This window comes from Tauraco erythrolophus, chromosome 29 (genome assembly GCF_009769465.1).
Source record: "Tauraco erythrolophus isolate bTauEry1 chromosome 29, bTauEry1.pri, whole genome shotgun sequence".
NCBI classification, from domain to species: Eukaryota; Metazoa; Chordata; class Aves; order Musophagiformes; family Musophagidae; genus Tauraco; species Tauraco erythrolophus.
The window spans coordinates 3,504,587-3,529,982 of NC_141493.1; the positions used below are offsets into that span (position 1 = coordinate 3,504,587).

Sequence of the window (25,396 nt, forward strand, 5' to 3'; positions counted from 1 at the left end):
GCACGAAAGAATTTGCCGAATTCATGTACTTGCAATGAAATGAAACAAATGCACCAACAGGTTTTCTTTTTTCCTGTCGTATGTCAGCTTTTCAAAATCATTGGTGGTGTTTTATGAGGCTCAGCATTCCTTGGGCAGTTGGGATACATCACATCCATTGCGCAGAGGGGAGTTTAGACTCAGTGTAAATGCGTTGACTTGCCCAAGGTCAGAAAATCGTGACCCAGTTAGGAAAATAAAATCCTCATCCGATGTGTCAGAAAATGTAACTCCTTCCTCTCCTCACCTGGCAGGTTCACAGCAGGAGAGCGTGCCCTGTAACGGCGCAAGGACCTATAGCCACATCACTAAGACAGACTGACGTAGCCCTCTGGAATCCTAGTAGGATTTATTTTATAAAGCCAACCAAAAATGCACAATTTTCCTACATGCTTCTTTTATCTGACAGTAAATCTAGTCATCACAAAGGCATTCTGGCACTGTAAGTTATTAGTTATAGTTGCAATGGTTTTCATGTCCATCCCTAAGTTTAGATGGGTGTTCTTTAGAGCAAGGTCTGTATCAGTTAAGGACCAAATCTCAGTCCTTAGCTGAAGCTCCTAGGCTCTGCTGCAATCCAGAGTAATACAGGGTAAATGCACATTGTAAGCCAGAGGAAGGACAGATCTGTAAAAGAAGCAGGAGGGCAACTTTTCTTTTTCTTTACAGTTTTTCTCCAGAATTTCCCTGAGACCTAGGATGAAATTTCCAAGGGTTTCGGCAGTGACAGCTACAGCCAGGGCTTTCGAGGTTCCCAGTGTATCAGCTATCTGGAAACCTGTCTTTCCTTCTCTGTGTCTCAGTTCTCCCTTTATAAATCACGGAAAAAAATAATTCAGCACTCTCTTTCCCAAAGAGGATTTACATTCTTGGGTTGACAGGGATTGTTCTCTTAGTGTTTGTTTATAAAGAATACAGCAAAATGGGCTGGATTTCATCTGAGACATGATGTTTTACCGTAAGCAAACTCAATAAGCATGTGAGGGTCTGGGGCCCAAATGAACATTTCAGTCTCCTTTAAAAATTTTTTAAGAACTTAACTTGGACTTTTTACGGCAGAAATACGAGTTTGATTCCTTTATTCTCCTTATACCTTACTCACACTAAACCTCACTGAGACCAGCACTATTGGTAGGAATCTCTACCCTATCCTTCACCTGAAATGTTTGTTGAAAGGGAGAATTCATGTTTATATAAGTACTTTTGGGGAAAAAACAAACAAACAAGCAGACAGACTTGTAGCTGACATGTCACAAAGTGCATGTTTCCCCCAATAATTTATTTGTTCACCTAGCAATATTTCATATACATTCAGTTTTGTTCAAGAAAATGAAGAGCATGACTGTTCGAACATGTTGCGTGATCAACACCAAGCACTGAAAAACAGCACATAGGAAATTCAATGACATCGGGATACCATGTTCAGAAAACGCAGTGCCAATTTTGAGAAACATCTTTAAAAACCACTGGCAGCCAAACCTGTACAACATGCAGGCAAAATGCTGCAGCAGACAGAAGAAAAATGAGACTTTTTTTGCAACCAAAGACTGGCAAAGCAAAAAAAGCCCAAACCAGCTTGCATACGATATTCAGCAAAGGTTTTATATCACGAACGAACGATGCTGTAATCATGAGCTGAGTGAAATTGCTTTTAAGTGGAAAACTGCCACTGTTGGCTAGATGTGTGTTTTGTTGCTTCAGAAAATGGTTAACAAGGACCAGGTTTTTGCAGATCATAGAAGAAATTCCCGTCAATGCAAGAAGGTCTTGTCATTCAGTCCAAGACAATGAGTACTGGAAAATCATTTTTGCTTTTCAGTATTAACACTTGGACATTTTTTACTCTGAAAAAGATCTTAATGTTATTGTGATGCTAAAGGAGAGGATATTTCTCAACCTGGGTTTGAGCTCAGTGGAACAGACAGTAATCTGCATTAACTAGATCTTTGAGCGTGTTGTGGAACTCAAAGACACGTTATTTCTTACGTGATAGTCGCTTGCAATACACAGCTCTCCTCTTCAGCAATTCATTTCCCCTCAGCTCACTCTTGCTATTTTTCTCCTTCTCTGTCAGTATGAGAAATCTGCAGCATGCTCTGAGTAGAAGGCATGACATTTTACTCGAATCCCTAACACAAATGCTTAATCTCCTCCTGGGAAAGAAGTGATTCAATTACATTTATCAAGCTGGGTGGAAGATCTTTATTGTAATGCACCACGAGCTATCTCCTTAGCGCCTGGGATTTTCATAATGCTGTCATATATTAAGCGATCTGCTTGGGAATACCTTCCAAAAGTAATTGATTATGCTCATGGATTGGCTCCCTTTTACAGATGGAGAAGGTTTAGTTTACTTATGCGCAGTGATCGGAAAAGACAGGATCAATCTGGCCAGAGAGTCTAACCTTCTCCCTGTGAGTCTCATTATGATTAGGCAAGAAACAGAAAAAATATTGCATAGATTCATTCATAGAAAGTGCTAGGGGGCTCTTGGGCTTCTTGGGAAACCATCTGAAGGCTGATACGTGAGTGAGACTTGAAGGCTCTGGGCAGAAGGTGACTGGATCAGGTATGAGGAATGTGGCAAGGAGATAGAGAGCAGATACATGAAGCTGAGCTCTTGCATGAGCTCTGAGATACCTTTTCCTTCTGGCAAATGATGACACTGTGTGCTGCAGGTCCCAAACGTGCCTTGAGCTTGAGGCAACGTCTTGAAGACCGACTGGCTTTTCTCTTTGGTTCTTTTGTCAGAAGCAATCATCCAGAAATAATTGGTGTCAAGAGCCTGCCCTATCGAGATGGTTTTCAGCATTGTCTTGCTTATCCACACAATATTAAGACAGGAAAGAGGATAAAGGTATCTCTGAGTAGGATACAGAGTTAATTACCAAACATGGATTCAACATGGGACAGCTGAAATCTTCCTTGAGCAAAATCACTGAGTCAATCTGTGCCTCAGCAGCTCTATCTTAAAGTGCAGTTCCTAATAAAACCCCCTTCAAACACCAGCGTTAGTTAACACGAGGCCAGCAGGCACACCTGGAACTGAGCAACTTCCCCTTCAGCAAAGCAGTGAGATCTTTTTTAACTGACTTTGACTGATACACAATACTCCAGTCTGTAATTGTTACCTTTCAGAAAACTGAAAAAGTCAGGCAGGGAAATTTTGTGAGTAAGACTGAAGAAGCTTTGTGAAATCTGTTTGCTGAATCTGATGAGTAGAAAAGCAAGAAGTATTCCTACCTTAATCTTTCCTCTTTTCAATGCCATGGATTTTCAAGACGTTAAAGCCTGGCAAAGGAAAATATTCTTTTACACAATGCATAATTTATCCTTGGACTTGGCAAAGTAAATTTTTTTAAAAAATGAGGAGACATTTATTTGGAAAATGGGCAGATCTTGAGTATTTGGGTTTTGGAGAATCTTGCAGAGTACCTGAAGCCTCAAAAACATAAGACAGTAAATGTGAATGAACATTAACTGTGGAAACTGGAATACTGAACCTTCCCTGCCCTATGGGAAATAGAGATTGGTGATCTGCTTAACCTCAACCTGTGTAAATTAAAAGACATCTGTGTGATGCTGGTGGCTCTCAGCTCTTTGCAGCAGAGACTATCTGCTCCACTCAAGATGGAATCCTTGGCTGTTGCTCCCAACAGAAAATACTGAGCAAGAGGACGGTGGGATGTTCCATGCGTTCCTGAAAGATTTCAGTCAGGACACATCAATTGACAGGTCAGCGTGGTCCACTGATGGGGCTTTGAGGGGAAAATCATGGCACTCCACTGTGTTCCTACATCCCATCTGACCACCTCCTGCTCTCTGTTCTGTGCTCCTACAGTATTTCCCGCGACAGAGTCCCGATCGTGGAAGGATTTCACATGTGATAATAGATGGCAAGCCACTGGGAAATCTCTTGTACTGCTAGTGCTTTTAGATACAGACACATTCAGCCTCTGTGGCTGCAGCTCTTTTACCAGTGCCAAGGTCACTTTAAATAACAGAAAGATATGGGCTGCTTAAATCTCTACTCCTTTTTTTTTATATTATTTTTTCTCTTTTTTCTTTTTTTTCCTTTTTTTTTAATTTTTTTTTTTTCTTCCTAGAGCTCCTTCTACAGCTTTTGAGACCTGTCAGTCCAAACGTCTATCAAGATGACAAGTGCCTATGACCCTGCTTGCAACGAGGGAACAGGGCAGTTTTCATGCAGAAATTCTCTGAGCGAGCCAAACAAATTGTGTGTTTGTTTTTGCTGGCAAATGTGAGCAGCAGAGGTGTGGCTGGGACCAGGCTTGCCTGATGTTGAGGTCTGAGCACTTTTCAGAGTTTATCCATGCCTGTCTATCCAGACATTACCACCAGTACGCTGACTTATTTATCTTCATCTTATAGGTTCAGGTTATATTGCTACTTCAGAATTGCTCTGGAATGAAATGACTAATCCATTTAGTCATTTAGTAGCTCCACAACAACCCCTTGCCTGACACCATGAAACCTCAACTAGTACAAAATTACTGGAGAGACCCTGTGTAAATCTCCCAGCTCCAAAGGAGAGATGGCACAAATGACCTTACTGGTTCAAGTTATAAAATAAGTATACGGATAGAGTTGGGCAGCAAGTGTGTGCAGTGAAGATTTTAAATCTTGCTTAATTTAATGGGTATTTTTCAAAATGTTTTAGTGTTCAGGTTTTGTTCAAATAAACGTCCGATGTATTTGAACCCCGTGAGACTGAGAACCTCGGCCACGAATCTCACGTGACTTTCTTATGAGATTTCCAGCTTTTCTGCTTCTGGTCTTGGCTTGAAGTACCATGAGAATATTTTTTGCATGGTATTTCAACACTTCTAGTTTCAAATTCTAGACTTTATTGAAAAACCCTAAGAAGAGCTTTAAGGGTGGGGTGAAATCCTTATTTAAACTAAAAATGGGATAGGGCTACAGATTTGCTGTCCATGAGTGCATGCTTTCGGAAATAAATAAGGGTTTGAGTCCAGAGATTTGATTTGAATTCTTCTCTAATTTTAACCTGTTTGGGACATTCTATATCTTTCTTATGCAGCATTCATGTGGGCAAATAACTATTTGCTTCAGCTGATCAGCTAAGCTAGATATTTTATTTTCCAAATGTAAGAAGAGGTAGTCAGTGCCATTCACTGACCCACCAAACACAACAAAAGCTTAATGGTCTGAAAAACACTGCGCTTCCAAATTCAAGTGTCTTCTTGATGTCTTCAGGATGCTGCAGGCTGAGTTGAGAACTGTTAGCTTCATTTTTCCCTATCACTGCGTGCTCATTTGATGGCTGGGAGAACCAAGTCCTTTGCTTGATGCGATATATCAGCACCTGAAACCATCTATAAGATACATATCTGAGGCAGCGAGTGCTGCAAGGAAAATTTACCAGCACATATTGTGTGTTCTTGGTTATTACACCAGAAAAAGTTCCTGAAGTCTTCTTGGTTATTACACCAGCAAAAAGATGCCAGACCTTTTACACCTTTCTTCTTTTCGGACATCGCTCCGTCAGGCTGGTATTGCCTGAGTAAATACTAATGAATCTGCCTAACGACACGATTCTTACTTTTACAGATTTTACTTTTGATCCTGCAAGATCAGCAAGGATCTGTAAATGGGCGCTTTGTGGTAGGTTTCCTGGGCGAACTGACATCATGCAATAATTGTAATGCCTTGAGAACAGGGCCAAATGTAGAGGGAAAATTCGGTGGCTTGTTCGGCCTCTGCGAATTGTCTACACGTAACACAGGATTAGGTCCATCTAGAATTATGGAATGGTTTGGATTGGAAGGGGAGGTGGAACTAGACGATCCTTAAGGTCCCTTCCAACCCAAACCATTCTATAATTCTATATAGTTCTATACTCTCTTCTTTCACTTTGAGCTCAACTTTTATTTACAGTGGCAGTGCTTGATTAGCATCTTGGCCATGTATAGATGTGAAGTGCATTTTCTTTCTGAGCTTGCTTTCTGCTTCTAGGACCATGTAAGAGCTCCAAGGATCAGATTTTACTTTTGCAAATAGTCCAATAATATTCTAGCTGCAAATATGTGTTTGCAGGAGGAAAGAAATCTCATTCATGCATAAATAGAAGACACAGAAGACTGAAATTCTCTAGACATTTGGGACTTAATACTGAATGAGAGATGAATAAACAATGATTCCTCATCAATAATATCAAGGTGTCCTTTCAAGGCCCTATCCTGTATAAGCTAACCTTGTCTTAAGCTCTTTCCCTTTTCAAGCCAGTAGATATTCAGTACAGGAGCTGACATCGAGACATGAGTAAAGGCTGATGTGTTGTTTCAAGAAGCTGCATTCTTACTTGGCAGGCTCAGGAGGAGTTATGTCAAGAGCTGCTTATTTCTAATATTGTACAGAGAATTCCTCCCACTATTTCTTCCAGATGCTGAACAGCTCATTTATTTATTTATTTGGATTAGCTATATTAAAATATAACATGCTTCCAAATTCCCAAAGGATGGCTCTTTCTCATGGGATGTATGTACTTAAGTCATTTAACGTGCTTAACTCCCACTGCTCAGAACAAGGGTAAAGTTCCTGACTCCAGGGTACCCGGGATCTCATAGAAAGCTGAGAGCACTTGGCATTGAGGGAGTCGGAAAAGGAATGTAGCATAACACTGGGCAGGGAGACAGCAAAATGTCTGCAGCTTTTGCAGTGACTGTGGCATGGATCTGACTAGCAAGCACCTGAGCAAGGAATTATTGGGTCCTGCAGCAGGTCTCTGCTGGACTCAGAACAAGGAAAACAAATGGCTGAGTGAAAGTGATCTCTTTGAGCCTTATTTGATGATGACTCACCTAGTTTTGAATTTTATTAGACCCGCATCAAAGGGCAGAGACCTTCCAAACAAACCTGGGATGCATACAAATTTTCATCTGGTTTTGTTTGGAGGTGTGGGAGGTCGGTTGTACAAAATAAGAGAAGTTCTGGTTGGTCTCTGAAGCTAGGTGGAGCGCAGCCGCTTGGATGGAGTTTCCCTTGGCGATGGAGTTTATTGAAATCCACAGCACAAAGGGAAACTTAGAGCGACTCCAAGCAGGGCAAGAGCAGAGAGTGTTTTTGCTGTGCCCTGCGAGCTGCAGTGACTGCCTTTCCAGACAGGCTGGGGACAAGCAGCCTTGCAGGCATTGCAGAAGACCAATTCCCCACCTGCTGCAGCCCAGGCATGAGGACCAATGAGGCTATCTGTGGCTGAAGATGCACATTCAAAGAGCTGCCTGTTCTCTTCAAGAAGACGTGCAGGACCTCACCAAGCCAGGACCTGGACATGAACAAAAGAGGCAAGACATGGTAGGAAAACATTCTTGTCCACCGTCCCTTAAAGAAAAGTAAGCAGAGATCTGTAAACATTGTCCCAAGACCTGAGCCTCCCAACCTCAGCTCCCCTGGCTGTTGAATCGAGGTTTAGCTTTTGGGGGGGAGCAGAATCACAAAATGGCTCTAAATGTGGTGCTGTCTGAAAGTATCCATGCTGAAATCAGCATGGGGTCTTTGCAGTTTGCTCTTTCTCCCCTATTGCACCTAAATTAGAGCAGGAGGAAATTTGAAACGAGGGAATCCAGTGAAAAATAAAGCCTTTCAGTGTCAGGCAAATGACTTGCAGAGGCCAGTCTCTTGAAAGACCATAGGGTGCTCACCATCCACTGTAGTCATTCACTGTCTTTAAGGGGCTTTGTTCAGGCTACCAGCACTCAAAGACATCACTCCAAAAGCTTTGGCCCTGTTTTACAGTATGCTTTTTTTTTTTTAACCAGATCCCTTCAACTGTTGTAGCATCTACTTCTACTTCCCATTAAAAAGGGCAACGTCCCATTAGCAGAGCCATGGGTTTCCCAGCCTATGCTCCTAGGCACATTCAGTCCTTTAGACATCCTCCCCATTTTCACCGAGGGAGATGGTGTGTATTTTAATGGTTGGCACTTTACAGTTTTCATGGACAAGGTTCCCTGAAGTGCCTGCACAGCAGCACTCCTGGAGGAAACCTTTGCTTTTTGCTTTGGCAGCAGTACAGTCTTTAGAAACTGCATTTTTTGCAGGCATGCTTTGCACAGCGGAGAATATCTTCCATTCACAGACCCCATCCGACTTGGAAATCTTGTAGAAGGTTTCTCCTGAGCCAACAGGGATACGGACCACACCTTTGCCACTCTCCATGCTTTGGCTAGTGGGATAGTTGAGGTTGAAACTTGGGGATTGCTTCTTTGCTGCTTGCTTCTTTGGGAGGCACTGTGCTCTCAGGACATTTTGGAATGCTTTCTTAAACTCTTGACTTGAGCACGGATAGATGATGGGGTTGATGCAGCTGTTTAAATATCCAAGCCAAAATGTTATTTTAAAAAGTGTGTCCGGGGGTTTGATCGCAGGAAAGAAAGAACCTAAAATGGAAAATACACAGAGTGTTAAGGCAGAGGCAGTGAGAAATTGCAGGTAACCAAAGAAACTTAAACACTGGAAAAAATAAATAAGATTCTGTTCTGTCTTGGAAAATTTATGACTCAAAGCTCAAGTCCTGCAGGAACAAGTCTTTCAGAATATATGGTGTCATACAATTCCATGGATGTTCTATCAGAAATCAATTCAAGACATCTACTTTTTTATACGGGCGACGTATTCCCATTTACAGCCAGAAAGGTAAGCAAGAGGACTGGTGTCAAGTGACAGAGGAAAATTGCTTCCTCCAGGACTTCTGGTTCAAGATTTGTTAGCCAAATAACAGTCATATCTAGGAGGTCATCAAAAAAAGTTTCAAATGGCAAGAAAATCACACCATTTCAGAAGTCAGTGTAAGTGAAAAGTAGGATTACTGAGTTCAGCTAGAAGTCTTAAAAATGATGAAGTATTGGGTACTCGTGTTCCCTTGAAACCTTTAGAAAATCTTTTAGAAATCATTTTTCAGCTTCATGGAATGCATCTCAAATTCAGAGAAGTTAAAAGGAAGGTTCCTTCTTATGTCAAGGAACACTGGAGTGTGTCTCATGGGCAGCCGTGACACACATACTGATATATACTTGCAAGGTCACCTCCCAGAGATGATCCAAAGAGCAAGAACTTAGATGGCTCCTTAGTAAAGAAAGTACTATGGGACTTTTTATTCTATAGAAGGGAGGATAACGTTCAAAAAAAATTGGAATCTTTTGATGGAGCTTATTCAGCATATCAGTGACAGAGCAATAAATTGTGCATTCATTAGTCCTCACTGTCTTGGCACAATAAGAGTCAACTACAAGTGACCATGTGAATTGAAAATATCCTTTTTAAAAGAACAGATTATGATCTATAATAACATAGAATTTAATTAGGAGTTAGCTGCTGATTTAAAATCTCAGAAACATTTTTCCCAATGCCAAACCTTTGTTTTTTTATTTAACTATGACTTGAGCTCCTTACTGCTTGTATAAGCAAGCTTTTAACTTTAAATGATTCGAATAGGGTGTCCGAAAATGCTTAAGAGATTTGCTCATGGGGAGATGTTATTATGAAGTTAGAGAGACATATTAAAGATATCTAAGAGTCAACACTGCTGTTTATGGAGAACTGTTTAGAAATTTGTCGCTTTTCTTGAATGACATTGGAAAGTGGCCATTGTAACAAGATCCTATAATTCTCGTATTAGTACTTTTAGTATTTATTTATGGTACTTCTCTTTGTTAGAAATAAAACCAATATTGTCTGAATGTGAATGAACCAGAACACTAAACTCTGTGTGATGCTGGGGTGGGAATGAATGATAACAGCACTTCTAAGACCAATTTTGCAAAATGAATGTAGAACCAGAGAAAGAGAAAAATATTTGCCGTATGTTGCCAAGGGGAAAGGCTGTTTCTTGCCTCCTTTAAAAGGGGGGAGGGGGGGAAAGTGGTTCGATCATACCAATGTCAGTATTTAGTTTGAGCACAGGAAGAAAAATAATTTCCCAGAAAACATAATTGGCTTGTTTGGGACTTTATGGTCAAATTTATGATAAACAGAACTCTTAGCACTGACAAATGCTTGTCTTCCTGCTTCCCCCCAGAAAAACCATAAGCATGTTGAAAGAAATACTGTGGAAGATTCAGGCACCAACACATTTGTCATCCTCTGCAGTTCAACTCCGTCCTCAGCTTTACAGGGATCGATCTGCCCGTTGGACCTCCCCTGACTTGGGAAAAGCTACTAATGAGATCAGAGGATGCTCTAATTTGATTCCAGGAGCTGCTGAACTTCAGTTTGAATCTTTCTCTTCCCATCTTTATCAAACAAAGCTACAGCAAATGCTTTCAAGCGGCAAAAGCCAGAGTTCTCAGGGTGTTTTTGCCCGTGTGAGAACGTGTCAGAACATTGCCTGCACCAGAGACACAAATAGTGCAGCGTGATTAATGACTCGCTCGTTCCGCTCAGCACGGTCTCCGCCGTGAAACGCGAAGCAACATCATCTCGCCATGGCACCAGCTTCTACCCCCTCGAGCAGAGCTGATGTGCCCAGGGGACACGCTGCTGCCTGGGAAGAACTGGGAGGTGCAGCAGGGCGAGAAGCCCTCCAGTTATCTCTGACCTGGGAGAGAGGTCCCCTAAGACCCAGGCTGGCTGGTGCATGTTGGAGTAGCAGAGAAGAGAGACCGAACACCCAAAGGCAGCACAGAACGTGCCATAGGAGCTCCCTCTTTGTACTGGAGCAGCTGAACCTCTGATTCCAACCCCAGCTGCAACCCGGGCATCGAGGCCGAGTCCTGCTGCCTCCATGACTGCTGCTGCATTGCTCCAAGGTAGAGCAAGTTTCACTATCAGTTTCAATGTCAAGTGGCTTTTAAGACCAAAAACGCTGGGCTAAAGAAAGCAAACGCTGTTTTGCACTTAAGCATGAGTGAGCAGGCGTATCCATGACCTAGAATTTTTCTCAGCAATTGAATGCTGCCTTCCTTTAGTGAAAAAACAACTAAACAACGTTCTCCAAGAACTTTCTGGCTGAAGTCACTGGCAGATGAAAAATAACGAAAGGCTTCTAAATACCCAAATCGTGCTCAATTTTTCCTTAATTTCCTCATTTAATTGCAGCATATCTACTGCTTTCCCGTTTTGTGGTAAGACAAAAGGTGAAACAAATCTCAGTTTAGGGAATCAGCTGTGTGAGGCTCGAGTGTAAAAATGGGTAAACAATAACAATTCCTGTTTGCTGCAACTTCTGGCTCACTCTAAACGGAATGCTAGTGCCTTGCCAAAGTCTGTTAAAAATAGAAAATAGCCAGTGTCAGAGTCTGTCTCTTGCTCTTTTTTTTGGGGTGGGGATCTGCATGCTAATTTATTAATGTAACCTTTTTTGGTTCATCAGTGTGGAGACTTGTTGCCTCGGAACAACACACAGTGAAAAGAAAATGAAGTAGCTTTAACAGCTACAAACTTTGCTCTCTGTAGACCCTGTTGTGTGCTGTCATTAACTCTTTCTTTCCAGTGGTGGATACAACTGGGGCTTTAGGGCGGTAGCTTTGCTCTGCTGCGCACTCAGTTGTGCTGCTTGGTGATGGTTCAGAAGTTTAGACCAGCTAAAGCTCTGCCTACGGGCTTCGTTATAAATCTGTGTTGTCCTGTGAATGAAACAGTACAAATGTCAATAGGAAGAAATATTGTCAGTAGTGTTTTGAAGGGGCTGAGGCATAGTCAATAGAAATATGTAGCAGACCTAGATGTAAAATCCAAGTAGAAATAATTTGGATCCTCTTCTTACTTGTGCCAACTGCTTATTCAACTTCCAGAGCAACATATAGCAAGACCAGCATGTCTAATCCTTAAACCACTAAGTTACTGTGTAGGGTGCAAAAAATATTTCATCTTCTCTGTCTAATGAGCAAAATCCTTCTGCAAGTTGCAGGACTGCTGTGAGGAACTACTGACAGGTTAGCGTTTGCTTAGTGCCTCTGTAGAAGTGTGATGTTCTATTCAAAGGGCCACAGGAAGCAGCGCCCTTCTATTGCAGACACCTGTCACCTCTGGAGTTCAGAAACCTTCCCTAACCTTTCCTGTTGGCTACCTGAGTATCTGGCAAAAGGGGAAAAATAGCATATTCGCCAAGTCCTTGGGGCACCATGTCCCTCCCCGCAGAATACTAAGAATGTATTATTTTCCTCCAGGCCTTTAATATTCAGTGCTGTTGCTGTCGTGATTAAGATCACTGGTTGATATATCTGGTAGCAAGCAGGAGTCATTTTCAAACAGAGCTGCTAAGCCTGGCGAGAGTGTTTTGTTCAGTGTGCTGAAACATCGGACCAAGCTGGCAGCTCAGCCCAGATGAGGTCAAATAGAAATAAAACATAGGCTTTTTTTTTTTTTAAACAATGACCATAATTAACCATGACAATAAGGAACCAAGCAGAGTGGTGAATTCTCTCTTCTTTAAGGTGTACAGAAAAAGACTCTCTCTCTCCTCTGTAGCAGTGAGACGTTACGGAGAAACCAGGTGGAACTGGGGTGAGCAGTTCAGCATCTGTGTCCAGTCAATCCTTGACCAGTTGGTGACTGCCAGTTAGTGTCAGCTCGGGTTTGGACACTTGCCTACTGGCAGGCAAGACTAAGAAAACAGAATTATTATAGCACCTAATTCTTCAGAGCAAGCTTTTCCAATTCTCTCACTCTAGGCTGGGTGTAAGCACAGATTAATAACGTGCTGCCACCCAAGTATCCTCTCATAGAGTTGGATAGCGAGCAGCAATTGGGAAGTGAAGAGTTTTCTTTCTTAAAATTAATTCTCTATCCTATTCACAGGCTTCAATATCTTCCTTGGCACACTGTCAGGAATAGAATGGTAAATAGTGGCCAAAGTGATTACAGTTTTAGAGGCTTCATCTTCCATTGTCTCCCTGCAGTCTGTGCTGGAAGAAAGGTAAAGAAAACTTCAGCTGATCTTTTGATGCCTTTGAATTTTAGATTGACTAAATAATACTCAAATTCCTGCTTTGTTTTCAAAAGGATGAGGACTCTCAAGTGTCAGTAGCACAATTCAATTGCTTGCTATATGAAAATTAAATAAAATAAAATGTACTATTAGCCTCCTGAGATCCTTTGCCATTAAGTGTTTCATCACTCACCCCTGAAAATGTCAGGATTGCATTCCCTTCCCTCATCATTTATTTTCCTGTTTGTCAACTTGAAGTTTCTTCAGATCAGAGGGAGAAGTTTTCCGTGCACCTCCTGGTGAGTAAGTGCCAATTCAGTCACAGAGATGTAATTTGACTTTGTCATTTGTCAGAAGTTACAGAGCTGCTTGATTATAGGTTGTTTAAAAACCAGTACTGGTGTCGTGCGTCGTTTCGCTGATGGACAGCCCAGAGGGATTTACAAGCTGCCAGACTACAGAAACTTGTGCTATTTGTTCACTCTGGATCGTGTCCGTCAGCACCATGGGAATGAGATCCCATACGTTTTACAACCCATGGACCCGTAGTGGTGTTAAAATCCATCTCCACTACTAAATCTTGTGGCTCTGTTTGCGTTCACCACCTTTTCCCCCTTTTTATACAAATCTGGTGATGGAGTCAGAGCACAGGAAAAGGCAGGCAGGGGCGTACGGCTACGTGGGATCGGGGTGAGATTGGGGCTGTACCCACATGTGCTGAGGGATCAGCAGTAACCTGCAAAGCAGTCGTACCTGCGTGTTCAGGGCTTGCAATGAGTAGCTGCCCACAGTGCCTACAAGTTGGCAGCTGCTGGCTCTGCTCAGGAGACAACAGCAGTGCTGGTGCTCCTCGTGAGCAGAGAACCAAACAGTATTGGTTAGTGTTACGTTATGGAGCCTTAAAGTGTCCCAGGGAATCAGAAGTGTCCATTTTAAAAGGAGTACCTTTTTTTTAAAAAAAAAAAAACAACTTTGCACAGAAGTCAAGCAAAAATCTTAGCTTCTCTTGCCTCTGACGTATAGGAAACGCCTCTGGAATCACAGTGAACGGGGAAACAGGGATTGTGGTCTGGTTTACAGTGGGGCAAAGCTTAAAACTCAGGTCCTGGGATCTGCCCTACAGGGGTCAAGCTACAGGGCAGCAGCTTTTCCAGAGCAAATGCCCTAAAGACCCAGAGGATGAAGCACAGAGGAGCACTGATGGCCCCACACAGATTAACTCTGTACCAGGGCAATCCGCTCTGCAAACATTGACAAATGTGTTACATCTTGTGTTCCCAAGCTCAATGTTAGCACTGAACTTTATTCCATAAGACTGGCATTCTGTGCTGCATCACGGGTCAAACACAAGCCACCCTCTGGAAATTATATTTATATATATATATAGGTATTGCTGCAGACATGCAACAGCTGCCCTCGGTACATACATGCTCTCCCAGCACGTCCCACCCTGCTGCTCCCTTATGAAAAGTATTTTTCTGTGGGAACAAAAAATGGGATCAAAGAACCCTTGAACAGTAGGAAATGCTTCTGGGGTCTGTACAATCAACGCAACAAATGCAAAACAGCAGTTCTTAGACTCGAGGGAGGGTAACAGCCAGCATCTGGCAAGTCTTGCACATTTACATCTGTGCCTGTCCCAGGGCCTGGAATATTGTGGATGATTCAGGGGGGAAAAGAGAGTGACTTTGTGCCTGGATATCCCTGACCCATAATAAACAGACATAGAAAGAGGAGCGAGAGTTTGTTTCTGGGGGCCTGAATTCACATCTCTGGGGTATCAGGAGGGTTTGGACACAGGTGAGAGGTGGAAAGGACAAACAGGTCAGTCTGGGAATGGTGCTCTGATTATTTGGATTTTTTCAGACCTAATTTATACTGTTTCATATTGTACCCACTTACGATGGACGATATTTATGGCAAAGAGCAAACATCTCAGCATGCAACTATTTCCAGATTCACCGTGGGCAGTTGCAGATTTAGAAAGCTGATAAAAAACCATGGGAAGGTAAACTGAGGTTTTGTTACCCGTGTAAACCCAAATAATCACATTGTTTTACAAATTAATTTCTTGTCATTGAAATTCCAGCTCCCCATGCTGTTACTGCAGTGGAATGGTTCTGGATCTCGTGGCTCACATTTTTAAGATATTTGATATTCATCCCGAAGCCCTTGCTCTCAGAGTCATGCACTTACAACACAATCTTAGCTTTCCTTTAAAATTTTTTTAAAAAGTAAACGGGTGGTTCAGAGAATAGTTTGAAAAGATGAGTCTGTCTCAGCCTGCCTCACGAGTTTGTCACTACATGGTTGCCAGTCGTGATTTTGGAATCCTTGGGGTTAGCAATACAGGAATTATCTTCCTCAACAAAAGCTGAGTATCTCTCCTGTATGTATCCAAATTGAAGATAAATCCTGACATTTGCTGGGTTGGGTGGGAGAATCACTCATCGCCTTTCAATCACAAATCCTAAATTGCTCCACGATATTTGAGAGCGAGTGAAAAATTACATTCTTGGTTCATTTGCTCCAGGGACTTGACAGTGGTGACTACACAAAGCAGGAACGTTTTTGAAGACAAGGACAAACCTTCTTGCATACAGGAGAGTCAAACGTGAATCACGAAACATAAGGCAACCGGCTCCAGTTTCTCCCTCTTATTTTCAGTTTAAATGGCTATTAATATCACCAATTCCTTCTGCTGTGTTATGAGTCAGTGGGACACAACGTTTCAGGACTCCGTAACGGCGGAGAAATGTTGGCCACGGGGAAGTCAGCAGGATCTTTGCCATTGGCTTCAGCGTAGCTGAGCTATCAACCTAGACCAACAAAGCCTTCCCAGTCTGTGTTTATGAAAAATGCCCCTTGTGATTAGCAAAAAAACCCAAACCAAACAAAAAAAAAAAACTTGCCAAGGAAATATTTTGACTGTTTATCTTCATGGCTTATTTTCTCCCCATTCAATGGCTTAACACACACACACACTTGTGCTCCATGACTTAAGGAGTGCAAATACCCTTCTTCTCCCTGACCTGTGCTCCCAAGAAGGAGCTGGGACTTTATTCTGGTTTGTTGGGTTTTTTTTTCCATTTTATTTCTTTTTTCTTTTTGTTTCTGAGGGAACACATTGAAATGCTAATGTGAGGAATCTAGCTCTGAGTATTTCCTCCAAATTCAGCATTTTCTGCTATGAAAACTATATTTAGGGTTATGTCATCACAGCTTTTGCTAATTTTGTTTTATTATATTATTATCAGCTGAACAACGAAAAGAAAAGGGATTCAGATCCTTGCTTCTCTGAATATCTGGACCCAGCCATGACGATGTCGAGGGAGCGCACAGGCTGCTTGCCTTGCTCTCTGCCTTCCAAGTAAAGGGGTAGGAGGGACAGGAGCATCCTATGCTTATATTTACTACTGTGAGACCATCTAACCAATTCTAAAGAAGAAAAGACATGATTCATGAAAAGCAGTTAAGCTATTTACCTTCTGTATGGGGAATGCCAGGATACTCATTCCCTGGAAGGCTGGTGCAATTCTACACAGTTCTGCTTCCCACGAAAACTTTTGTTTTCTCTTCCTTATTTCCCTCATCAGCAAACTTATTTACCTTCCTATCAGGTAAATACCTTCTCTTTAGCACTGCCTTCACAGGATGAGACAGTACTACCCATTGCTTCAGTATCATCAGTCAAAATTGTCTCGATTCTGCAGGAAATTGGTGACTTTCTGTTGACCCGTTACCGAGGGACCCCAGCTCACTGCTGGATCTCACGCCGTGACAGTTCCTGTTATAGAATCATAGAATCATAGAATGGTTTGGGTTGGAAGGGACCTTAAAGATCATCTAGTTCCAACCCCCTGCCATGGGCAGGGAAACCCTCCACTACACCAGGTTGCCCAAAGCCTCATCCAACCTGGCCTTGAACACTTCCAGGGATGGGGCATCCCTGCTGCTTAAACTATGGGGGATGCTGTTATGCTGCTGCTTAAACTATGGGGGATAGAGGAATCACAAGCACTGCTTTTTGTGCCCCCAAAAGACCCTAAAAGCCATGTTTAAACTGCTCGCAGTATCTCACACTGCGTGTTACTCGGAAATGGTGTTCCCAGATGATTTTGCTCATTAAAATGCCGCTGTCTGCAGGAGTCAGTAGGTAGGAACAGAGTGTCTGGCAGGGTATAGACTTCAAGACAGTAGCAGGTATTTGAACTCCTGCTGTGATAAGATATTTGTGAAGCAGAAACCCTGGCTTTGCTTCCCTGACCCAACTCTGTCATATTCTGGTTCAAAACGACAAAGGAACAAGGTCTGAAGCCCAGTTACTTTGCCAGTGAGTGAGCAGGACACAGGATGACTAATCCAGAAACCATGTGAGTTGATCTGAACATGTTCTGTCAGGAGAACACATTGAATTGAGCCTCAGATGATCTTGAAAAGAGCAAGAGGCCATAAAGCTATTCTTGGTAGGTTTTTCACTGGTACCAAAAATTAGATGGGTCCTTGAAGCACAGCCTTTGGGAAACACTGGACCTAATAGACAAAATGGAGCTTTGTGTTGTCTCAGCATTGCACCACAGAGGAGGACAGGTCAATGGAACTAGATGATCTTTGAGGTCCCTTCCAACCCTAACCATTCTATGATTGATTCTATAATTGTGCCTCAGCAGCGTGATTAAGGTAAATGAATTTCTGTATCTGATAGCGTACAAAGAACCGCAGCTTTTCTGTCATTTCTGGCCACATCTGACTTCCAAAAATAAGTTTCCCATTCACAGCTGAGTGGACTGGGTGTGAACTGGTGTCTCTGGAGCCCAAGCAAGGTGCCATAGCTAAATCAGCCACCTTATTACAACATATAGCAAGTGGTGATAGATACAGCGAGTGCAAACAGGAAAGCACAGGGATAAATCCACCAACCTCCAGATGTTGGTGCACGTTCCTACTCCTCACCTTGTGACCTCCCGAGACATTGCATCAATGGCAGAGACAGAAAAACGCATTTTATATTTCTGGTTTACCTCTAGTCAAAGTAGAGAGTCATTCTCTGATTCCAGTTAAAAAACTACCACAAAATGGTAATTAGAAACCAGCTGCAGACAGGATTAGAGGATTCCCTTGACAGTCTTTGTGTCAGTTCACAAGACTAATTTACTACTTTGCTACAAATATAAATACCCTTCAGCATATCCTTATTTCTGCTCTCTTCATCATGACAATGATAGACAAATGCTAAAAGCCTTCCTCTCCCTTGCCCAGTTTAGGAGTCCGGATTATTCTTTCCCCTGTGGCATCCTGGCTCAGACTTTCCCTTTTTCCTTCTTTCTGCTTCTGAAAGCAACATCTACGACTACATAGATTTAAGCTTGCTTGCTGCAGAAAGTGGACAACAAACAAAGCTCTGTGAGTTTATCTCCTTCTGAGGGTTCATTAAGATGAACCATCAATCCTAACTTCGGACTATTTTTGTAATATCCCAACCCTTTTTCTTTTTTCCATCAATTCTGTGCCCGTTTCACCTCAAAACAACCTTCAAGTGCTGTCATCTGTGTTATTGAAAAGAAACCTTCTGAAAAATTCCCAGAGCACCTGTGAAGTGTCCTCCAGCTGCAAGAAAAGGTCTGCTCTGTCAGTCATGACATCCTCAACAGCACCTTGAAAACTGATGCCATCACTAGGGGCCTGCACTGAATTTCCAGACTCTTCTAGCTCTGAGTATTTCTTTCTATGTCTCTTTCTAGCAATTACAAGAGGAAAACATAAAAACAGAAATAGAAGAAATATGCTGTTGTGGCAGGCTGGTATTGCAGAGTGCCAGAGCCCAACAATTGCCCAGATGAGCCTCACCTGTTCCCCTACCCATAGACCCTCTGCCCATTGGCCCAGGAGCTGCATGTAAGCTCAGGCTCTTCTTCTTAATTCTCTCTGAGTGATGGAGGCAAGCTCAGGCTTGTTCTTTCCTGGCTCTGTTTTGCTGGTTTGTGTTTGTCTGGTGATTACCAGACATGTGAACGTGTGGTAGATGCCACCTCTGCCTGCTTCTGCTCAGGTACGGTGAGTGCACGCTTTTGGGGAGGGCATGATTCCTGCCTGCGCTGCTGCCACCCTCTGTTCCTGGGTTGTTCTCCTTCCTGGAGTAGCTCTGCTCTTGCTCCTCCTTGATGTTCAGGTTCTCAGGTTTCTGGTTCAGCTTCCAGTAGTGAAGGCACCAGCTTCGGCTATTTACCTATTGCACTAGGAGAGCTATGTGTCTAGAGAGGAACCAAGATTTAATTAGGGGACTACAAAGACTGCAGATCTACTTGGGACACACTTGAGCTTTGACTTGGAAGGTTTTCTATTTGTCTGAATAATTTGTGAAGACATGTTGGGTTCAAAGAAGCTTTTACAGGAAAGCTGTGAGACTAGGAGCGGATCCACTGGGTCAGCTTTAAAGAGGGAGAGGAAGTGCCTGCAGAAAGGAAAACCTGACTTCTTCCAGGGGAAATCAGCTATTTTGATGATTTTAGTTTTGAAAAAGCTTTGTGAAGGGTGGGTTTGTTCTCCAGCATGCAGAGAAAAAAACAATTCTTAACCTCAGTTCTTTTCATGCAACAGGATTTTCATTCCCTGGCTGACTCCACAAACATCAAAGCCAAGTGAGAAGAAGGTGTTTTGGATTGAAAGCCTTTGCACAGACCTTTTGTCTGGAATGAAACTCCATCCATCAAAGAAGGTAAAAAAAACATTACTTACACAGATTGCAACTGGCACCTTTACACACCAATTTCAATTAAGATATTGTCTTATAGCTGGGATGCTCACATTGTTTCTCCAGTTATTTTCAGCAGCATCTGCTGGTATGGATATAATGCCTTTATCCCCCTCTTGATATCTTTCTGTCACTCTTGCCCTTCCCATACCTACACCCCAAAAGTTTCTACTCCCCTTTATTGTATGTTTTAACAAGCCTGATCTTTCTTGTTTTAAAGTGATTCTTGGCTGGTAGAATTGATGTTAATAGATTTAGGGATCTTGAAAACGCTGTAGATCACAGTAAAATAAACTTATGTTTTGGGAACTTCTGCTGTGTAGAGTGGCAAGCACCTGCCAGCTGTCTGAAGTGGGTTGTGTAGCACAGCTTAAGAATATCTGTCTCATGGGCAGCCTGTTTTTGAAAGGCTCTGACTCCTACAGATGACTGAAGTGACCTACAGCAGCTGATGGCTGCTGGGACCATTTATAAATCTGTTTCATGGCCACAAAGCTGCAGAGCTGGTCTTCTGAATGACAAAGTTCTTGTTGCTTGGCCCACTGTGTTGTGAACTCCACAGCTGGCAATGGTTTCAGCAATGAAGTATTTTCTGTAAGTCTGTAAATCTGATCTCTGCCACTCATCTGCTGCATGATCCTGGCTGGATGGCTTCTCCTCCCTACGCCTGCCTTCACCTGTCTGCAGAACAGGTCTGAAAATGGGCATTGTCTTTTTGTGTTCTGCATGGTACAGGTGTAGAATGCCATGTGCAATCATCTCTGGGTGGGACTGTCTGCCTCAAGACGTGTTTCATTGGGTTTTTTGGAGACATGTTATTTTGTGCCATTTGTCTGTTCAATAGTGGGGTTTTTGTCTTTAAACAAAAGTAGCAAATAAGTTTGAAAGATTCATTAGGTGCTTTAAAAATAACATAGTAACTCTACAAAGATAGGGAAACCTCAAGCAAGTTTCCTTAAAAGGGATCAAAGAAAGATGCAAAGCCACTCTCGAGCCCAGAAAATTTCTTAAATCCGAAGCAAATTAATTAACAACAGCTCTATGTGGGCAACCACATTTGCAGATGAAAAGAAGTGTGTTTAATACGTTCTCGCAAACCCTTTTTGGGTATGTTTCAGGCATCTTGGCAACCAGCATTCCAACATGCTGACATCCTGGGCAGCACGAGCCAGGCCTTTCAGGGCTCCACTTCATGAAACATCTACATCTCTTACTCCAGCATTTCCCAGTATTGACCAACAGAAAAGAAGCTGTAGTTTTGGGTTTTTCACATGGCAACTTCACCAACAGGTTTTCATGAAACAACCTGATAATCTTAGTAAATCCAGGCGAGATTAATTGAAAAATAACAGCTTTCTTTATGGTTTAAGAAAAAAATATATCCCCAAATCTTTCTTTTCATGTTTAGGTAAAGCTGCTTTTACTTTTTCTTAATTGTAAATATCGTTCTGTTACCAAGTAAAACTTCCACACAATCTTACTTTATTTTTTCTGTACAGCATAAGCCTTTTCTCTAAGAAAAGCTACTGAAATTGGGCAAGACACAGATTTAAGGTTCTGTGTTTCAAAAATTAATATTTAGCGCAGCTGTTGCAGAGCAAGCTTCAGTGTGAAGTGCCACATACCTCACACTCAGATAGAGGTATGGAATTAGTATTCTGCTTTAAAATCCTGAAATCACATCAAAGGTGACTGAGCAAGGTTTAATTAAAATTCTAATTACTCCTTTATATTTCAGTGATAGCCAAGCAGAACAAATCCTTGACTTTCCTCTGCTTTAGAATTAAAACTGCTGAATAAATACTCATATTGAGCATGATGGTTGAAGCCAGTGTTTGGCCAGTGGACTCAGTGGGTTTCCACAATAGATGCAAGCCAGAGAAGTGTAAAATTAGTTTGAAAGATCCTCACTGCTCTCTTCTGACTGGTCGTATGATAAATTAAAAAATACATTCATTTATTTGGAATATGGTATCTAATAGTGAGAACTTCCTGATAGGAAGCTGACTTTTTTTTTTCCTTATAATGGGAACTGTTAGGTACTGAGCATTGCAGCAGATCTGGCCTCAAGTCTGTAAACAGCTACTTTGACCTTGAATGCACTTATATCTTGACTTTTTACATATTTCTATCACCTGAAGAACTGGTTGCAAACTTAGATATAAACACATATACATCCCTAAAGATATTATTCCTATAGCAGAGCTGGTCAGAAATAAGTTATAGTTCTGAAAGAGTATTTTCTGTATGGAAAAAAATACTAAATCCTTTCTTTTATTTTCAGAATTTTATGATTCTCTTTGGACCAAAAATGGTTTGTTTCATTTGAGACTGTAATTTTTTTACATTCACCGCTTTGTGATAGTGAATGTTTTGATTTTGACAGCTTTCTAGTATAAAATTATTCCCTTGGAGCTTTTCTGCTCAGCGTTACTGTGCACAGGCACAAACATGGCCCCCCCCTCCAGGGAAGATGCTGTAGAAGGTAGAGGGTTTTGTTTTACTTACCAAGAGGCATTACTACAAAAAACGGAAGCCAGCACAGAACAAAGCATCCCACAACTATTCCCAGGGTCTTGGCAGCTTTCTTTTCCCTGGAGAACTTGAGGAGACGCACTGAGAAGTGATGCTTGCTCTTGGGGTTGGATGCTGATCCACTGGCTTCAGGAGCATTTTTACGATGAATTCGTAGGGTCACTTCTTCAGAATGAGATCTTTCTGTCTTCAGACCAGAAGTCAGACCTTTGTTTTCCCTTTTGGCCACTACATACACTCGGCAATACATCACCAAGATGATAGTCAGGGGGAGGTAGAAGGAGCCTAGAGCAGAGAACAACACGTAGCCAGGCTCCTCGGTGATTTGACAGATGGTCTCATCTTCTGGTGCTGGTTCCTTCCAGCCAAACAGAGGTCCAATGGATATCACCAGAGACAATGCCCAAACACAGAGTAACGCCAGGAGACCTCTCTTCTCTGTCACTATACTTGGGTATCGCAGCGGGTAACTCACCCCGATGTACCTGTCTATCGAGATGATGCAGAGGCTCATAATGGAAGCAGTGCAGCAAAGGACATCAACAGCTGCCCAGATGTTGCAGAAGATTCTCCCAAAGACCCAGTAGCCCAAAATCTCCATAGTAGCTGAGAAGGGCAGGACAGTGGAAGTCAAGAGGAGGTCAGCTACAGCTAGGTTAATTATATAATAGTGAGTGACACTCTGAAGGTGTCTGTGGCAGGCTACGGAGAGGATGACCAGAATATTACCCAAAACCCCAAAAACGATCAGCCCCCCTAGAATAACACCTAGTAAAATGGCCTTTGAAATGTTCACAGGCCCCACAGAGTGGGTGCAGTTGGAGCAGTCGGAGGAGTTTCCAGGGAGGAAAGCCATGGTGAGTGGCTGATAACGTTCGTGCCGGGTTGTTGTACTTCACTCGCTTTTCAAGTAGAAAGAGTGATGAGATCAGTTCTCTGAAGGTCCTAAAGGCAACATTTGCCTGGCTTTGCTGGAGGAAAGAGTATTTAGGAACATCTTAGAAGTGCAGCACCAGGAACAATGTGACGGATCCAGAAACATATTAGAAAAATCTACCTTTCCCACTAGGTTTTTACTGTTATAGCACAGTTAATAGCCACCGTTTCCAAGTCAAATTTAAATCCTTTTGCATTTTTCTTGGGGTACCAAAGTAAGGCTACACAAAACTGAGGCTTTTTATCCTACTTTCCAGGATTACATGATAAATATTGGAATTGCAGGTTAAAATCATTTCTGCCTTTTTGGGAAGATTCAATATTTAAGTAACATAAATGCTCCAAAGGATCTCAAATTTGTGTTTCTCCCAAGAAGAAATCACTGATGCTTTTAATTACCTTGTGTTAGTCCTGATTCTGCCTTACAACTAGCTTAGAGGAAACCTATGTGGAGGCTGCTGCTGCTGTGTCTGCTCAGCAATGTCATTTGAGATACCTGCTGCTACCCATCTTCAGGGTCTGAAGTGTCAATCAAAGAGTCTCCATGCTGTGGAGCAGTTGGCACTCAAGCTCCTTTACTGTGAATTAAAGTTCGTTTACATCAGCTTCTGGCTTGCTCTGAAGGGGAGAGTGAAGTTTGCTGCGTCAACGATGCACACCGTTGGCTGTTGTGCTCTTTGGAGATCATCACCCCCTTGAAGGAGACAAAGACACAAAAACAATATGATTCCCAGAACCAAGGTTCCCTTCCTGTTATGGTTCCCATATAAGAATAGAGCAGGAGGCTATTTTAGGGAGCCTTTCTCGGGCTGGCTCCAGCCAGTGGAACCAACCTTGTTCAGCCTGGTATTGTTTAACAACAACTAAGAGACCAACGTGGATTTTGTTGCCTGAATTTTCTCACCACGTTCTCAGCAGCACTCTGTTCTCCTTTAGGGATACCAATCAATCCTAATTAGCAGTTCACCTGCAGAGACCAGTACTAGGAGAGAGAGAGAAACCTGCAGGACACAATTCAGGACTACAAACTGTGAAACAGATTTAGAAATCCAGAATTTCGTCTAAGATTTCTTTAGTAAGTGACTCCTTTACTCACTGGACTGCCCCTTAGTCCGGCTAAACTGCCCGTTTTAGAAATCTATAGGGAAAAGCAGTTCCTGCCAAGCAGAAGATGTTGCAAGGAACAACTTTCCTACTGAGAGGCACAACGTTTCTGAGTATCTGGAAGCCAAGCTCAGCCTTAGCTGACTAAATATGGAGAAAAGGTACATCAGATGGAAAAGTGAGGATAAGCCTGGGAACCAAGACACAAGGGGCATGAAGGGGAGAGCCACAAGTGTTGGCTGAAAGCCTTTCACAACACCTAGATGTGGATATAGTGTTCCCGCCCAAAATATTGATCAGATATGTGAAAAACCACCTTTAAGGCTGCTAAACTCGAGGTGAGATAAGACTCTGAAAGTGTCCTAATATCAGATCTTTCAGATGAGTCCCTCTGATCGCACTTTATGCAAATACTGAGCAGCAACAACTGTCACAAAGCTGAATCTCAAAACTGAACTTTCCTGAAGGCAAAGGCATTTCAAACCCTGAACCCTCGAAACTCCCAGTTCACAAGCAGGGAGGATGGGGGAGGGGAGATGAAAAGGTATTGCACTGTGGGAATTTGCTTTCCGTGCAGTGAAACAAAATTGAATCTTTTTTCTTTGTTGCGAGAGGGAACAAGTTGAAGAATAATTCCAAGAAAAGGACAGATTTGACCAGGCACATCAACGAAAAGTGACTGTAGCATCGAGCATCTCTAACCACTATAACTGTGGTCATTGTAGGGTTGATGGTGGACTAGAAAATTAAGAAATTATCAAACTTGATTTTTGAGCACGTGAAGCAAAACTTCCCAGTAAGTCAGGGAGATGCAGCAGAAAGGACTGACAGAGATATTCATGCTCAAAACCAACCAGGTAATACTCAACCTGTGGAGAGAGATGGGTTGGGGAAGAGCATACCCTACACCCTTGCGCCTGCCCCAATCCACACTCACCTCTTCAGTCTCTAGAAGTCAGCACAGCTCCTCTGAGCATCTGGAAAGGAGATTCCCAGCACAGCAGGCTCCTCTCTTCTCGCAGGGATGGGACTCTGGCTGCAAATCCATTGCTTTTCTCCCTTTATCCCCGTTAGTGTTTTGCGGGCTCCCAGTCGCACTGATTCCCTATATCCCGATGCTTGTG

The 25,396-nt window shown here is 42.5% G+C and overlaps 1 protein-coding gene across 1 annotated transcript; it reads right to left on the minus strand.

The window, feature by feature from the left end:
- Positions 1-7,947: 7,947 nt before the first annotated feature.
- On the minus strand, positions 7,948-23,088 carry ADRA1A (adrenoceptor alpha 1A). The gene is made up of 2 exons (XM_009990370.2): positions 22,206-23,088; positions 7,948-8,459 (listed from the first exon to the last, which is right to left on the minus strand). The coding sequence occupies exons 1-2, from the start codon at positions 23,086-23,088 to the stop codon at positions 7,948-7,950; spliced, it is 1,395 nt and encodes a 464-aa protein (XP_009988672.2).
- Between the last annotated feature and the right edge of the window lie 2,308 nt (positions 23,089-25,396).

Excerpts from the sequence above, each read along its gene's own strand:
- ADRA1A (XM_009990370.2), bottom strand. The coding sequence starts at position 23,088 with ATGGCTTTCCTCCCTGGAAACTCCTCCGACTGCTCCAACTGCACCCAC. Across the intron at positions 8,460-22,205 it reads TTTTGTAGTAATGCCTCTTG|GTTCTTTCTTTCCTGCGATC; the intron begins GTAAGTAAAACA and ends TTTCCATTTTAG.